We start from the raw sequence: 18,323 nt of genomic DNA, 5'->3' as shown, positions 1-18,323 counted from the left end.
GGGATAAAATAAAATAATGGAAAGATGTTCAGTGCAAAATGTCCATTTGACATCAGTTTGACCGGTTGTAAGGAAATTAAAAGATGTGAAAATGACCCAACATGTGTCTGATCATTTCAGTTCGGCTTGGATGCATATTTTATGTGGTTGAAATACTATCAGCTTCTATGATGCTGATAAAGATAGCAACTCTACAGACAGTATCTCACTGTGCATTCGCATTCTCTTAAGATACTGAAAGAAAGAAATCTAATTTCTCCATTTACGTTCCCCAGTAAAAAAATTGCCTACATTTGGTGAATGATTTTACTGCACCAAATGCTTAATTCTGCAGAAACCATTGGTGCTTTTAGCACGTAAATTTTGGTGGAGCAAACTCAACATCTTTAAAAAAAAATGCATGCCAGAAAGCCACTACACAACACAATAAAACACTAAAAAATACATGAATTGCATTATAACGATGACAAACGGTGCCCACAAACTGTTAGGTCCTACATAAAGCTGTCCCAACAGCAGAGCTTTCTTTTCAGAACCATGGGGCGAATCCCTACCATCGCTACACCTGGTGGAGCCTTGTCTGGCAAGGAAACAGTTAATTCATCCTAATTTACTTCCTTTTTAAAAAACACAGTTGACATGGCTGACTTGTTTAAAGCTCTGCCCCACCTGCCCTGAATGACAGCTCGCCACTGGCAGGAGTTAATATTAAGGCTATGAGTGTCCAGATTTCAGTTTCAATTTAACCCATCTGAACAGTAGGCTACTGTTCCCTTGACGTGCCATAGGCCTATTTGAAGTCCCCGATTTGTGACTGTCGAATTTGTACAGCGCCTCACAATCATCACACTTAACGTACAGTAGCTGGCACTGCTATCGTCCTCTTTTACAACTTCACCAAATATTTCCCAAACATTACTGTTCTGGCCCTCCCTTCTCTTTATTTTCAGCTCTTAATTTCACAGCTTTTCTCTTATTGAATTCAACTCCGACATTGTCCTTTTTGCCTCTTTAGGTAGCCTAGTGGTTAGAGTGTTGGACTAGTAACCGGAAGGTTGCAAGTTCAAACCCCCGAGCTGACAAGGTACAAATCCGTCGTTCTGCCCCTGAACAGGCAGTTAACCCACTGTTCCTAGGCCGTCATTGAAAATAAGAATTTGTTCTTAACTGACTTGCCAAGTTAAATAAAGGTAAAAAAAAAAGCATTTGGTGATTGGCGTGAAGGCTATTTGTCTCGTTTACAGTTAGGCCCTAAAGCTTAGGCTTATGCACTAATGCCAGATAGCCTAAAAGAATGAAAGAAAAACCTAAATGTTTAGATATAAATTGCACAAGAATGATACATTTATGGATTTCATAAAGGTATTGTTTTCTCTTTATTCAACTCGCCCACCACCCACCTGTCCTTCATCCACAGATTAATCACCTTAAACCCGGCCGCCCCGCGAATATATCCGCGGGGACTGCGGCTTATGAGTCAACCAATGCATCACTAGTGCCCCCCCCCCCCCAGGGTACAGATTTTTTTTTTTAAGGAACTCACTCTACTCTCGATAGTTATTCTGACACGTTGCATAAGGTACAATTTCGAAATGGGGTAGAGCATTAGCAGTTTTCCTCTTGTCATTTTAGTCACTGCATACCTTAGAGCGCTATTTACAATTTGCCAGAAATGTCTAGATCAACTAGTTAATGTCAGCTAAGGTGTTTTCGCTAGGTTTGATGGAAGGTGGGTCCGAGTGAAAACGTTTGAGAACCACTGCCCTAGAGATATCCCTTATTGGAACAGTGGTTAGGGCTTTTGTCATTGCTGCTTGTGGCCAGGGTTCGAGACACGGTAGGGGAATCACCCTACTTTTACATCACGAGCCAAATACGTTAATGTCATTGTTACAACACATCTATCTGATCTAATTCAAATGTGTTTCTTATTGAGAGATAAGAATTGGTAGAATTCCAGATAGCTGAGCATCTCTCTATCATGTGTTTTTTTAAATCCACACCACATATACCATGTAGAACAAACGTGTCTCTGATAAGGAATCACATCAGCTCTCATCATAGTGTTTCTATCTGGAACATTCCTCATTGTTTGCATAAACATGGCCCAGGTGGGAGTGTTGCGTCTGACATTAAGCATACCTAGAACATGGTTGCCGTATTCTCAGAGTATCAGAAATATGTATATTTACAGTAGCATGTTTGTACTTTCTCACATTTGTCATTTAAGCAATGATGCCAGTTATACCAAAACAGTACATAACACAGTCCATGAAAAACAGACAACAGAATCACTTGGGACCAGTGTTGGGGGTAATATAGTGCCTTCAAAATGTATTCAAACCCTGTAACTTTTGTCACGTTGTTGTGTTACAGCCTAAATTTTAAATGAATTAAATTTTGATTTTGTTTCACTGATCTACACACAACATCCCATAACGCCAAAGTGGAATTATGTTTTAAGAAATGTTTACATATTGTGACCCACCACCTGGATTTGGTCCTATGTAGCAACATTTGAAATGGTGATTTTTACATTGGATAAAAGTAGAGAATCAGAGCTAGAAAATGGTACTGTATATCATACACTGTAGTTGAGGCACAATGGAAAAGTAATTCTGCTTTGAAAGTTGATAAACTTGTAACCCCACTTATGAGAAAATGACCCATGAATGTTTTGGTACACCTACTGGAGAGCTCTTCTTTGTCTACATTCATTCAACGTTATTCACACCCTCTTAAGCCTTTACGCCTCTGAAGCCTTTGTCACATGCACAGGTTACAGGATGTGTAAACGGTACAGTGAAATAGTTAATTGCATAGTGGAGTATTTTGTACAGTAGTAAACAATGAACCATAATCCCAACTCATACTACCATGCACCATGCATGAATCTGCAGGTAGCTAAAGATTGAGCTAGCTAACTAATATTAGGCCAGAACTAGCAATGCAAATGGATTTCTGAGATGCAAATAATATTACAACACAGATCATACACCAGTGTTCTGTTCAAGACCACCTAAAGTGAGACCAATTCAAGATCAAGACTGGAGCGAAACGAGTCGGAGTAAAGACCAAGAACGGGAGGGGGACAAGAGGTCCGAGACCAAGTCAAGACCGAGAACCATAGAGAAGTAGTTTGGGGGTGCCACAATTTTTTTCTTTGAAGGATTAAAGGCTCAGCACACGCACTACTTTTCTAAAAAAAAAATATATATATATTTTTATGTAGCTTTTTTTATTATACTTTTTATTTTTCAGGGGTGCTGTAGAACCCTCAGCACTCCTACTTCCCGCGGCTATGCCAAGACCAGAAATGGAGAGTCCACATTCAAGCCCATGACTGTAATTTAGTCAAATTTTCACCATAATAAGTGTTCAAAATGTCTAGTATTTCTGTGTTCATATTTCACATCAACATATGGATTCTTTAGACATTCAGAATAAATGCATGCTGAAGGAAAATAGAGCCACTCTACACATTTTTACTAACCCAAAGTTGGGAACAATGAGGGCCTTCTATGCTTTCAGAGTAAGGATAAGGAGCTAAGGATATATAAAATAATAATAACAATATTATTAATTTCAATTATGTTCTGATTTAATCTCTTCAGTTTTTGAAAAGAGAAAGTTAACATTGATCCCAAACCGGCTGCGCGCGTGCGTGCACCATCATGCATAAATGTATTTTGTCCCCCCACACCAAACGTGATCTGCATCACAAATAGAACTGACTTCTATTTTAGCCCTTTGCAACGCAGACGCTCGTTGGCGCGCGCAAGCAATGTAGGCGCAATAATTTGATAATATAGATTTCTACATTTATTTTGCAACGCTCGCTCACGCGACGCGAGTGGTGCAGTCGGCCTGTTAATAACACTGAAAAGAAAAAAATATCCAATCATGATTTTTCTTTGGTGATCTTTGGGGAGATAATTATAGCTAGCTAAGTCAGCAATTGGCTAGGCCACCAGAAGCTTGATAGAAGGTATTTGCCATTCAACTGTACTGGTATCACACCCTGACCTTGGACATCTTTTAATTCTCTATTTGGTTAGGTCAGGGTGTGACTAGGGTGGGCAATCTATGTTGTCTATTTCTTTGTTGGCCGGGTATTGTTCCCAATCAAAGGCAGCTGTCTATCGTTGTCTTTGATTGGGGAACATACTTAGGCAGCCTTTTTTCCACCTTAGTTTGTGGGATCTTGTTTTTGTACTGTTGCTTTCCAGCCCCACAGAACTGTGCTTTTCGTTTTGTATTTTTTTTCTTTTTTCGGTGTCATCAATAAAAGAAAGATGTACGCCTACCACACAGCACCTTGGTCTATTCCTTCCAATGACGAGCATAACAATTAGGGCAACATTTTGGACTGACAGTGGAATCAACCAATTATATTGACTTGTAATGGAAGGGACCGTTTTAACAAAAACATATGGAAACTTCTGCCTTCTCGAAAGGCCAAAAGGTCACTGTGCAATAGAGAGCAGTAGTTTTCCCACGGTCTAGCTAGCCATCTTTTGTTGTAGGCTAGTTTGCAGAGGCTGCAGCAAGTGTTGTCGAAGAGGATGTTGTTGCTAATTTGTTAGCTTCTCCCTTTTCAAGAATAACTTTCAACAAGAAGTTACGTTTAAGATTATCTTCACCTGACTTGAGGATTGACCACAAGTTCTCAATGGGATTAAGGTCTGGGGAGTTTCCTGGCCATCGACACAAAATATTGATGTTTTGTTCCTGGAGCCACTTTGCCTTATGGCAAGGTGCTCCATCATGCTGGAAAAGGCATTGTTCGTCACCAAACTGTTCCTGGATGGTTGGGAGAAGTTGCTGTCAGAGGATGTGTTGGTATCATTCTTTATTCATTTTTTAAATTCTTTGTTCTTGGGCAAAATTGTGAGTGAGCCCGCTCCCTTGACTGAGAAGCAACCCCACACATGAATGGTCTCAGAATGCTCTACTGTTGGCGTAACACAGGACTGATGGTAGTGCTCACCTTGTCTTCTCTGGACAAGCTTTTTTCCAGATGCCCCAAACAATCGGAAAGGGAAAATGACTTTACTCCAGTCATCAGCAGTCCAAACCCTGTACCTTTAGCAGAATATCAGTCTGTGCATGATGTTTTTCCTGGAGAGAAGTGGCTTCCTTGCTGCCCTTCTTGACACCAGGCCATCCTCCAAAAGTGTTCACCTCACTGTGCGTGTAGATGCACTCACACCTGCCTGCTGCCATTCCTGAGCAAGCTCTGTACTGGTGGTGCCCCGATCCCGCAGCTGAATCAACTTTAGGAGACGGTCCTGGCGCTTGCTGGACTTTCTTGGGCACCCTGAAGCCTTCTTCACAACAATTGAACCGCTCTCCTTGAAGTTCTTGATGATATGATAAATGGTTGATTTAGGTACAATCTTACTGGCAGCAATATTCCTGCCTGTGAAGCCATTTTATGCATAGCAATGATGACGGCATGTGTTTCCTTACATGTAACCATGTTTGACAGAGGAAGAAAAATGATTCCAAGCACCACCCTTCTTTTGAAGCTTTCAGTCTGTTATTTGAACTCAATCAGCATGACAGAGTGACCGCCAGCCTTGTCCTCATCAACACCCACACCTGTGTTAACGAGAGAATCACTGACATGATGTCAGTGGGTCCTTTTGTGGCAGGGCTGAAATGCAGTGGAAATTTTTTGGGGGGAGATTTGCATGGCAAAGAGGGACTTTGCAATTAATTGCAATTCATCTGATCACTCTTCATAACATGCTGGAGTATATGCAAATTGCAATCATACAAACTGAGGCAGCAGACTTTGTGAAAATTAATATTTGTGTCATTCTCAAAACTTTTGAGTTTTGAACTCTATTGAGTTCAGGTCTGGAGACTGGCTAGGCCACTCCAGGACCTTGAGATGCTTCTTACGGAGCCACTCCTTAGTTGCCCTGGCTGTGTGTTTCGGGTCGTTGTCATGCTGGAAGACCCAGTCACGACCCATCTTCAATGCTCTTACTGAGGGAAGGAGGTTGTTGGCCAAGATCTCGTGATACATGGCCCCATCCATCCTCCCCTCAATACAGTGCAGTCGTCCTGTCCCCTTTGCAGAAAAGCATCCCCAAAGAATGATGTTTCCACCTCCATGCCTCACGGTTGGGATGGTGTCTTGGGGTTGTACTCATCCTTCTTATTCCTCCAAACACGGAGAGCGGAGTTTAGACAAAAAGCTGTATTTTTGTCTGATCAGACCACATGACCTTCTCCCATTCCTCCTCTGGATCATCCAGATGGTCACTGGCAAACTTCAGATGGGCCTGGACATGCGCTGGCTTGAGCAGGGGGACCTTGCGTGCGCTGCAGGATTTTAATCCATGACGGCGTAGTGTGTTACTAATGATTTTCTTTGAGACTGTGGTCCCAGCTCTCTTCAGGTCATTGACCAGGTCCTGCCGTGTAGTTCTGGGCTGATCCCTCACCTTCCTCATGATCATTGATGCCCCACAAGGTGAGATCTTGCATGGAGCCCGAGGGTGATTGACCGTCATATTGAACTTCTTCCATTTTCTAATAATTGTGCCAACAGTTGTTGCCTTCTCACCAAGCTGCTTGCCTATTGTCCTGTATCCCATCCCAGCCTTGTGCAGGTCTACAATTTTATCCCTGTTGTCCTTACACAGCTCTCTGGTCTTGGCCATTGTGAAGAGGTTGGAGTCTGTTTGATTGAGTGTGTGGACAGGGGTCTTTTATACAGGTAACGAGTTCAAACAGGTGCAGTTAATACAGGTAATGAGTGGAGAACAGGATGGCTTCTTAAAGAAAAACTAACCGGTCTGTGAGAGCCGGAATTCTTACTGGTTGGTAGTTTATCAAATACTGTATATATGTGAGGACAGGCGCCAGGTGAGAATCAAGTAGAGGGAGTGAAGATTTAATGGATAAATGGACCTATAACAAAACAAGAACAGCGTCTGGACAGGGGGAACAAAACAACATTAATGCAGACACTGGGAAGAAACTGAGGAAGTGACAGATATAAGGAAGGCAATCAATAAAGTAAAAGAGTCCAGGTAAGTCCCATGAAGTGCTGATGCACGTAACAATGTTGACAGACGTGCCTAATGATGGGCCGCCAGGCGCCCTCGAGGGGGAGCGGGAGCAGGCATGCCAACATGCATACATATTTTAAGCCTTGTTTCATGCTAACGATATTCATGCTGTAGGCTAGCTTCTTTCCGATAGGCTATCATAAAGGTGAAAATGTAAGAAAAATCACCCGACCTCAGCCCCAGAGTGTGCAAAGCTCTCATCAAGGCAAAGGGTGGCTACTTTGAAGAATCTCAAATATAAAATATATTTTGTTTAATACTTTTTTGGTTACTACATGATTCCACATGTGTTATTTCATAGTTTTGATGTCTCACTATTATTCTACAATATAGAAGATAATACAAATATAGAAAAACCCTGGAATGAGTAGGTGTGTTCAAACATTTGATTGGTACTGTATGCCAAATAAGTACGTTGAAAACATTGTATGTTAAAATAACTGTGTGTGTAAGCATCCTTAACCTTGCTAACAGACAAAGAGCTATGAATTGATAAGTGATTCACCAATCAGGGCCTTGATTGGCAAAGCAACATTAATGTGTAATAATGTGTAAGGAAGATTTTTGGGACACAAATGTTCTTGCAATGTTCCCATGAAACGTGTCTAGAACATTAATATATTATGTCCTGAGAACATAGCAACCGTGTTCTGTGTATGTTTGGTGTGATGTTGATGGAATATTCTCCTATCCCTCAGAAAACTGGATACGGTGCTTTTGCAACGTTCCCATGATACGTGTCTAGAATGAATTATGTCTGAATATATTATATTTGGAGAACATGGCAACCAAATTCTGGGTAAATTCTGTTTGATAAGAAGGTCAATGGTCTCTTGGAAACAGTCCTTGCACATCACTGGAACATTCCTATGACAATATTAGGTAATGACATAATGAGACTCTTAAGAGAAAGCTGTGGGAACGTTTGTTGTTAGCTGGGTATCCCTCCTTCTCTGTACAGTAATATATTCTCTCCTGCACTGCGGCCTCCTCTCCCTAGACATTGTTCCTGAAATAATCTCCTTGCCCGGAATTTGTCCCAACCATGCCGTGCAATGGACGCATGGTCACAGGCGTCCAAAGTGCCAACTGAAAGTAGGACAGACGTGCTAAAAATGGACTAGGAACCAGGGGAGTGTGTGAAAGAGAAGACATGGCATTATTATTAATATCCCACGTCCCTTTTATCTAGGCCTCTACTCAAATCTGTATGATTTAAGTGATGGAAAGGTATTTTCCGATTGTGCCGATATGCAGCGTTTTTACCATGAATGCAGTCTCCGCTAACATTTCCTTTAAGTTTCAATTATGCTGTAATGCTTAACTTCTACGATACGGATTGGATAGAGCCCATAGTAACATACCATAACTCAGACACAATTGAGTCACGACTCACGACTACAGCTGACGAGGACAATTAAGTAAAAATGTATCCGCTCTCCTCTCCACAGGTGCAAATCTCTCCCCAGAGCATTAGCCCAAAGAGACAGTTCCATCCCAGCCGCAGAGAGGGTATTGATTTCATGTTTGCCACTTGTCTAAGTGGTGCGGTAGCTTTTTTTTGTTTGGTGTGCGCTTCTTTTGTGCCTCTGTTTGATTTCTCCTTTCAGAGCTACACTAACTCCTACCCATTTCCCTTTCCCCGTCAATCAATCCCGCTCTCTTTCATTTACCTGTTCCCGACGCCTCTCTGTGTAATTGGAGCAGCCTGGGGTCGGTCGGTGAAGGAATGCATCCTGTCTATAGAGTTCCAGAGGAGAAATGCTATAGGTGGGACAGAATGAGCTGAGAGGAAGTGACACGACTGGACTGTGTGGTGCAAATTCAAGGGTATGTGTGGGGGGTATCCTATTCTCGCCTCCACTCCACTGGAGATGGGACCAGATGGTGCTCGCAATTAAAGAAATTACAGCAAAATGAGATTCTCCGCTTTAGGATATAGACGGGCTGGTAAGATCGATACCATCCTGCCAGACTCCAAACAGAATGGGGGACTCAAACAGTAGCACATCGTATCTACACACATTTCAGCCGGAATCATTTCACACGGTTTCTTATAAGCATTGTGCCTACATTTGGGGTGTGATAATAACCAGTGTTGTAGTGGTAAAAAGAAGTGGGCAAACCATAAACTCCAGTAGGCAGTCGAGTTAAGACAAACAACCACCGATATAAACTAAGACATCTAAAAATTTTACAACTGTATGGTTTGCAGTTTGATTGCATTTTAATGTCGGCCTTATTTTTCTTTTTAAGTTCTTGATTCGTTTGATAAAATTAAGTACAGATTATTTCAGGGGACCCCACATGGGGCTCCGACACCAAGTTTGGGAACCTCTGTACTATCCTCTTTCTTTGCTTGCTTCCTCTCTCTCTTTGTCTCCTCTGTCTACTCCCGCATGCATCGCAGCCTGCCTCAGCCTCACCACTGTCTGTCTCGCTAGTACTCTCTGTAAAGGAAAGTTATGATGAGAACATAGCTGTCTTTTGTTACTGCTGAGGTCAGGCTCCGTTTAACGTTAGCATCTTACCTTCTAGTCAGCTTGCTCACACTAGCCAGAAAACTTTAAAGTTACTGCAATACTATACTGATAATAACTCTAGTTTTGCACAACATGCTGTTCTCTCTACTGCAACTACACGTCCTCTACAGGAGTGATTTGCTGGCTGATTAAAACATCATCTCAGTGCTTCCTCAACTGGTCTATATGACAGCTAAAGAGATGCTTGAAAGCTGTGAGAGTTGTCCACTGGGGAGTTAGGGCTCTCAGTATCAGCAGACTGAAATCCACAGGGGAAAAATGACATGATGAGCAGAAGGCATATTGTGCTGGTTATAGCTTGCATGTGTCCATTTGATCCCAATTCCTAGAATGTTACAAAATTGCCAATCGGACTTTGCATGTGATGTACAATGACAATAACCCAGACATCGAGACAGTGTCTAGTGTGTCTCTGGTGGGCTGTCTGGAAGGGGGCTTTATCCCAAGCCCCTGGTGAATAGCAGTCTCCGACATTTGTCCTGCTGAGTAGGGGAAATGGCCTCCCACCCTATAATCAGTGAGCAACACACTCACCTGCCCCACGTAAAACTTACTTTAGTCCCAGCCGGCTGCAGAAGGGCGTGAGATGGGGTGGCACTCCAGGGGATAGAAGTCTTTACATCTGTCTGTCTGAGTATTGACCCCCCCCCGCAGCGGTAACTTCTACGCACCTGAGCCTGCCCAGCTGAGCCGGACACACCCAAATGCACACCCACACAACTTGCACCAGTACACACCGACATGCACCAGCACACGCATTGAATCGTCTCTGTAATCATCTGATCACATCTCTGCTGTAAAGCCTGTGTTGTGGATGGGCTGATTGTGCAGATTAATTAAGCGCCGGTTGACTCATAACCCGCAGTCCCCGCTGTTATATCCATGGGGCGGCCGGGTTTAGGGTCAATAAATATTGTGTGGATGAAGAGTGGGTGGTTGGCGGGTGGGTTAAATTAAGAAAAAACAATGTATATCTATAGGCTACATTGAGGTTTTTCTTACGCACCAATCTGGTATTGGTGCGCAAGCCTAAGCTTTAGAGCCTAACTGTACACGCGCCATAGAGCCTACACGCCAATCACCAAATGCTTTTGGGAACGGGCAAAAAAAGCTAACATCAATCCACAGAGGCAAAAATAACAATGTCACAGTGGTTAACTCAAATACAGAAAAGCTGCAAAATGTTGACTTGAAAATAAAGAGAAGCGAGGGTCAGAAAAGTCATGTTTGGGAAAGATTTGTTGCAGTGCTAAAGACGATGTGTGATGATTGTGAAGCGCTGTACAAATTCGACAGTCACAAGAAGGGGACTTCAAATAGGCCTACTGAACAGTAACCTACTGTTCAGATGGGTTAAATGGAAACTGACATCTGGACACTGACTGTAAGTTAACGTATCACATAGCCTTAACATTAACCCCTGCAGAATTAAGCATTTCGTGCAGCAAAATGATACACCACCAAGAGTGGAGAAATATGATTTCTTTCTTCCAACATCTTGAGAGAATGTGAATGTGCAGTGAGATACCGTCTGTAGAGGTGCTATCTTTATCAGCATCATAAAAGCTGATAGTATTTCAACCAGATAAAATAGGCCTCGTCGGGCGGTTGCAGATGGGTTATTAGCATTTGTGGGTGGGTGCGGGTGAATGAACAGCTGACCTGCGCACCACTAGTGCAGAACGATCCCGCCTAAGCCTTCTGCCTCCTTGCTGTGCCACATTAATAAGGTTCAGTTATTGCCAACTTATTACCCCGCTAAACTGGCCATCGTCTTTACAGACACATCCCAGTAATGGTGCCAGACAGGCCCTAGCCCACACAATAACACCGGGCAATTAGAGTGTCCACTGTGTTGAATGTGTCAGCTCCACAGAGACATGATGCAGCTTCGTTAAATGTGCACTCTTACAGCACCTACACCACTCGCTCCAGGGGGGCCATGTAGAGGTCAGCACATGAAAAAGCATTTGTGTGACCCTTGTTTATGGGCCAAGCTGTGAGACAAGATCGTCTTCTGCCCCCTACCCTCGCAGCCTTCATGCTAGAGAATGAACTTTGAAAACATAGGGAGGAAGATCTGCATATTGTGTGTTGAGAGTTTGGGTGGGGAGGGTAAGGTAGGGGCAGTTCATTTTACAGATGACTGTAATACTGTACAAAAGTATTTTGGGGACAATAATCTTCTCTATAGAATGGGAAAATCATTATAAAGCTTGGGTACTGGTTCTTGAATGCAAGCCTGCATAAAAAAAACTAACTATTTTACTCTGATGGTACTGTCTAAATTAAATGGTGTTGGAGAACTTCTTTAAGGGATAAATGAGGACCATTTATAGAATTTCTCGACTTTCAACTAATTTAATGCTTGGATGATTTTGTAAAGTGTAAATGACCTCTGATTATTTAAGCAGCAATTTTTGTCTACTCGCTGAGAGGAGCGAGCATCCTTGCCATCGCATCACCATCTCCCTGTGACTCCTGTAGCGAGCAGAAATATTGAGGCACTCAGAAATGCCATTTCAAAGTGAAACATGCCTTCAGGGGTTACTTCTCCATGAGCTCCATAGCCTACAGGGCAATTAGCCTACACTCTTGAGCGACATTGCGTTTTAAATCTGCTTACATTTTGGTAGCATTTCTTCAACCGTTCTTCAATTTCTTCCTCTCTCACCTCTCCACCCGCAGGCAATGATTCTGATTTGCATTTACAAACAGTTCAAAGCGTTCCTTCATCGTTCTGTGCCATGCGTGTAAAGTGGCCGCGGTATGTGTAATATGTCATGGGAATTGTTGCCTACATCATATTGTGCATGTGAAAAATGATAAATCAGGGTAAATACAATGTTATACAATACTGACAACATATTGACACGGTCTGCACAGTGATAGAGGATCATGCAGAGATATTTTCTCTCATACAAGCTTGTACGAAACGTAACATATCATACTAAATGGAGTGTCTCGGATTTTCATACAGAATAATACTAAATGCTCTGAGACCAGGTTGGACGGAGCAGTCGTTCACATGGCAGAGTAGCCCATGACCCTATGTCCAAATAAATAATTATGGATAGCCTACCATTAAAATATTTACTGAAAGTCAGACTGATTTCACTGAAAATTTAAATTCATATATTAGGCAAATGCACCTGGGAGACTACAGGGCACAGATACAATACTCACTCCCAATTATTCACTCTGCCTTTTATCTTCTGTTTCTAAACGACTGAAGCCATAAGGCTACAATAAAAAGCAACCTATATGATTTCTCAATGTTCACTGAATGCACAGGAGTTACACTACTATCACATACCACAGTTGGCATCGTCTTGATATGCTGATAATGAACTAATATGAGGTAACCTATTTCAACAGCCTATTGTCGGCCTATGTGGATAAAAGTTTAGTTTATACGTAGCCTATTTAACCAAGAAAAATGTGTCCACTGCAGTAGACTATGTTCAAATATTCAGTGTAAAGTGTCGGAAGAATATAGGCACTTACCACCCCCATATCCATCTGTTCGGCCGTCAGAGATGGTGCTGCAAGTGCCTGAGATAAAAACCAAAACATGGGAAGCAGGAGCATCTCTGGAGAAATAATCCAAATGCGCCGCGCGAACTGAAACATTTGAGAAATCATGCCCTGCCACTCGCTGCTCCAGCAGCGCTCAGACACCGACCCTGGCCGCCGCATTCACCAAATAAATCACCCAGCTCCGGATCCCTTGATATGCGGTCCAATTTGGACGAGAATTCTACCTCACTGTTGCGCGTAAACACATGAAACACATATCACATAGAGCCGAAAATGCCTTTAAAAACATTAAACAGTTCGTTTTCACCAAGATCCGCGTCCTGAAAAACCATCTCAGTCATATTGCTGTTCCTTGGTGGACCACCCAATTACGCCAACGGTTACCAGTATTTACAAATAAATATAACTTCTACTTTCGGCATAAGAGTCTGCATTTATTTCAGAATATCCAATATGCCCATGAGGCAAAGAAAATTAACCCGTTAAATATTCCCTCTGTAACACAAGCAAACGAAGATAGGCTTGTGCTCTCTGCGCCGTGTGTCAGAGACTGAGACAGACGCACGATGAGAGAGTGGAGAGGAATTTAGCCAGTTGCAGAATGGGAGGAGGCGGTACAAAAGGCGCATTATTCAGTCCACTTAGAATGTGCATAGTATTACATTTGCGGCATCTTTTTAATATTTAGACCCTCGGTTTCAGAGTTGCAGGCACAACAGTGTGCACATCAGATAGGCCTATACATGCGCAACAGAGATGCCATCTCTGCATTTTGTTCAAATGAAAAAAGTATTGTTTCGCAGGGTGAAAGGTAGCCCGTTGGCCTATCAATTCATCATTAGCCAAATTAACGTATATACCTACACATGATGCTACCCATAGTTCAAATGCTTACCTACCAAGAAAGTTGATATAGGTACACCAATAGGTTATAAGACCAGGTGATGTTGCAAAAACGTGTCTGTAGCCTACTTGGCCTATGTGATGCAATGACATATACGTATCTCTACGAAGGAAGCCTCGGCTCCAGGTTTCTCTCACGTTGTACAGAAGGTGAGGTGAAAGCCTGGGCACTGGGCAGAGTGTAAACTGTAGAGAACATGTTCGCGCTGTCTCACCGGAGGGAAATCGGTGGGTAGCCTTTACGCCTTACTGCGCCGCTTCTGTCAAAAGAAGTCAGTCAACATTAAGTATTTCTCGTTGGCCTTCAAGTTTAATCTATAGAAAAACATATACAAGTATCGAACAACTGGTGTCTGATTCTTTACATGAGTCATGCCTCGAGGCATTTCAACTTCGCGTCTCTGGTAGTACACTACCCATCAATGTCATGGACCTATTCGTGTTTGACAAGTCGACGAGGTTAGGCCCTGCTCTCAACCTTTACGAAGTTGAGAGATTTGGTAATATTTGACTTCATATAATGATAATTATAACAGCCATGGGTCTGCCAAGGTTAGACAGATGGCGGAGTGATAGGACCTTGAGTCTTCTGTCTGACATGTCCATTGGTATTAATCACCTGGCTTCTTCCAAGGACATTAACATTGAGGAAGGCCTAGTTGATCAAGATACACAATAGTATATGTTTTACATTATAGCCATCTCCATTCCTCAAGGATGGAAATGGTTATAGCACATTTGTAACATTCATTTAGGAGAGTGCATCCTTCTTACACCTAAGCACACTAACATGTTTTAGTAAAGCCCTTCTGTGTTTGTGCCCTCATTCCATTGAAAAAAATCTGCAGAGTTAGGCACTGTGGGGATGACTGACTTAAATGGGCACTGGGGAGTTTACATTGTGAAATTACATTGTGAAATTATTGACAAATGGGGCCTATACCTATAAAATTACGAGTCTGCAGTTATAGATAGAGCCAACTGACTGATGTAGGTTGCTGTTTTTGTCTTGCACAACACACCCACACCGCCTTTGTTTCGGTAAAAAGCTGTGGGATTGGCCTGGAGAAATGTAACCATTCTCAAATGTGTAGACAGAGCTTTTGATGCAAGGACTTTTGAGACTATTCAGAGTTAGTTTACATTTACATTGTTTACAAACATTAGAGTAAAACTATCTTATATTTTGGGTTCTGATTGGGTGTGTGATTTGAACCAAGATCCTGAGGCATTTATAAGTTATGTTCGTCAAGAATCAATGGGTATACAGTATCAGTGGTGTAAAGTACTTAAGTAAAAATACCTTTAAAGTACTACTTAAGTAGTTTTTTGCAGTATCTGTACTTTACTTCACTGTTTATATTTTTGACAACTTTTACTTTACTGCAAAACCTAAAAATAATTATGTATTTTTTACTCCATACATTTTCCTTGATGCCCAAAATTACTAATTACATTTTGAATGCTTAGCAGGACAGAAAATGGTCCAATTCACACACTTATCAAGAGAACATCCCTGGTCATCCCTACTCCCACTGATCTGGTGGACTCACTAAACACAAATGCTTTGTTTGTATATTATGTCTGATTGTTGGAGTGTGACCCTGGCTATTCATAAATAAGTAAAAAGAGAATTGTGATTTCTGGATTGCTTAAAAAAAACAATCAAATACATTTACTTTTGATACTTAAGTATATTTAAAAGCAAATACTTTTAGACTTTTACTCACATAGTATTTTACTGGGTGACTTTCACTTGTACTTGATTCATTTTCTATTAAAGTATTTTTACTTTTACTTAAGTATGAGAAATTGGGTACTTTTTCCACCAGTGTATCATACATTTATAAATCCCAAAATGTATGTAGCAACAAAGGATTCTAGCCTTAAAGAATGGTTAAGTCTCCTCCATTCCTCCGGAACCCATGGATCTCTATTTCAAATATGGTTCCTGTATAAAAGCATAAATAGATATTATCATTATCTTTTCCCAGTTGGGCTATTTAGCAAACCAGTGATACATGTTATGGCTTTTTTTGTTGTCGTTAGAGACCAGGAGCCCCCAGAATATACAAGTGAGTGTTCAGGGAGACAACTGACACCCAATTAAATATACATATCGCCAGCAGCAAACTCTTTGGACTGAAAATAGTGCGAATGCCTCTGAAATACAGAAGCTGTTTTATTTTCTACTCCTCATTACTCTGGCATTTCAAAAGACATCACAGAAAACTACAAACCAATTCGGAAAAAAGCAGAAATCATCACAATTACACAAAATCAGAGGGCTCGCAATGGAGAACAGACAATCAGATGATCCATACTCTTCTATAGCAGATGAGTAGCACTTTGTTGTTGTGAATATAAAAGACAGAATTATGACATCTTTGTGTTGTGATGTTCAAAGTCACCATTAAGGAGAGAGACTCTGTGTAACAAGTTTAATTAATAAAGTGACAGCTGTATTGTACCAAGCTTTGTATGTACACGTGTATGTATGTCTGTATTATGCTACCTTCCGTGTTCCAAAAACGTCTGAAACCCTACCCCTTCAAAGAATATCTTAAAACTCCAACAGCACCCCTCCCTGCCCCACAATTTAATTTTTTTTTACTTTCAAGAACTAACACTTTTCCCTACTAAATGAAAATAGATGTTGTATTGTCACACACTGGATAGGTGCAATGAAATGTGTTGTTTTACAGGATCAGCCATAGTAGTATAGTAGGGCACAGACAAATGTTTCACCTTGTGAACTAGCACTGACTTTGCTGATAGCAACTTCAAGTCGCTCTGGAATTACTAAAATGTCAAATATAACAATGTAGACGTGTTTGAACTACAGCCTGTTGAAACTTTTCCGAAATGTTTCAAATCATATGCACAAAGACAGCATTTGAATGAAAAACATGAGAGGTTAAGCAGTCTCTATGATGGTGTTAAAATTCCTACCAGACTGTTTGACCCTTGACTCCATCATTATCAACACAATTTCATGCAAAAAGAGCAAAAAGAGGCATAAAGCTATCCAGAGATGCATTGCCAATACACACAAACACCTTCTCTTCCCACATTTCCTATTCAGATCAGGTCCAACAGTCTGACTGTCATTTATCTGAAGGCTTGAGGGCTGAAACATGTAAAAAATACATTAAGCTTTATTAGTTCCCAACAAAAGCAGTATTAAGTTATCTAAGCCAAGGGGTAATATCCTTGCATTACAATCTCAAGTCGCAGACCTTGCTGTAATATTATATTCATGTTTTTGAAATGTTGTGTTTCCAATTCCAATTTCCAATTTAAAAAAAGTTCAAGCGCATTTACTGCATTACTATACAATTGAAAAACTTGATGATTACTACAAGTTTAGATAGGTGGCTAGACTAACTAGACTTATATACCAGTCTAAAATGTTTGAACAGATAATTGAGTGACTGTCAGTGAATGACATATAACAAGAGGAAAACTGCTGATGCACAACCACATTACAGAGGTCTGGACCTCGATCTGCTCATAATGTAGCTACGGCCCTGATGACGTCACATAATCATTGCATATTTGGTGAGACTATATCACATTACCTCAAACATGACCTAAGGCAATTGAATGATTGTGTATAACAAAACAGAACATTGAAGAGACATTCTATTGATAACAATGTGAAGGCTTTTTGGAGCAGGTTTTGGTACCATGCCTAACCCTGTCATCTTTTCACCTCTCTCTCCAAGCCCGGGATATGTAAAAGGAACACAAGGTTTTCATGTCTACTTTTCAGTTTATATCTTGTCTATTCTGAGTATGGATATTCATGCCGAGGGATTTTTTAACATATTTTCTTGCCATATATAAATAAAAAAATTGCGAGCCAGTGTCTGAGAGACGGTATCTGTCTGCCTGTAATTGTGTTTATCACACTGTGCATCTCAACCTGGTGCATTCCGCATCTCCACTGCCAGCACTGCCTAATGGGCATTCCCATTGGACAGGTTAAGATTACAGTCTTTACAAACAGACATACACGTCAACTGGGCATTAATGAATATCTTTGGCTTTTGTACTTTCTGGCTTTGTGTGTGTGTGTGTGTGTGTGTGTGTGTGTGTGTACACTGAAGTATAACCAAAAAAGCTCAAAGGCAATGGCATACCGTAGAACATAAAACATACTATAGATCCATACACACACAGGAAGTCGAAGTCACACTGTTAATAAGAAATATTCACATCATATCCGATTCCTGTGTTATATTCT

General features: G+C 41.3%; 1 protein-coding gene across 1 annotated transcript in view; it reads right to left on the bottom strand.

Moving 5' to 3' along the window:
- The window catches only part of LOC135544520 (matrix metalloproteinase-17-like), an 80,836-nt gene extending 67,122 nt beyond the window's left edge, over positions 1-13,714 (bottom strand). Inside the window, exon 1 of the mRNA XM_064972193.1 lies at positions 13,139-13,714. Coding sequence (XP_064828265.1) covers positions 13,139-13,330 — 192 coding nt within the window. The 5' untranslated portion in view covers positions 13,331-13,714. The remainder of the gene's footprint in view (positions 1-13,138) is intronic.
- Positions 13,715-18,323: the final 4,609 nt, after the last annotated feature.

Source organism: Oncorhynchus masou, chromosome 8 (assembly GCF_036934945.1).
Source record: "Oncorhynchus masou masou isolate Uvic2021 chromosome 8, UVic_Omas_1.1, whole genome shotgun sequence".
Classification (NCBI taxonomy): Eukaryota; Metazoa; Chordata; class Actinopteri; order Salmoniformes; family Salmonidae; genus Oncorhynchus; species Oncorhynchus masou.
Note: the sequence above shows the minus strand (reverse complement) of the source record. Positions and strands in the feature narration are given on the sequence as shown.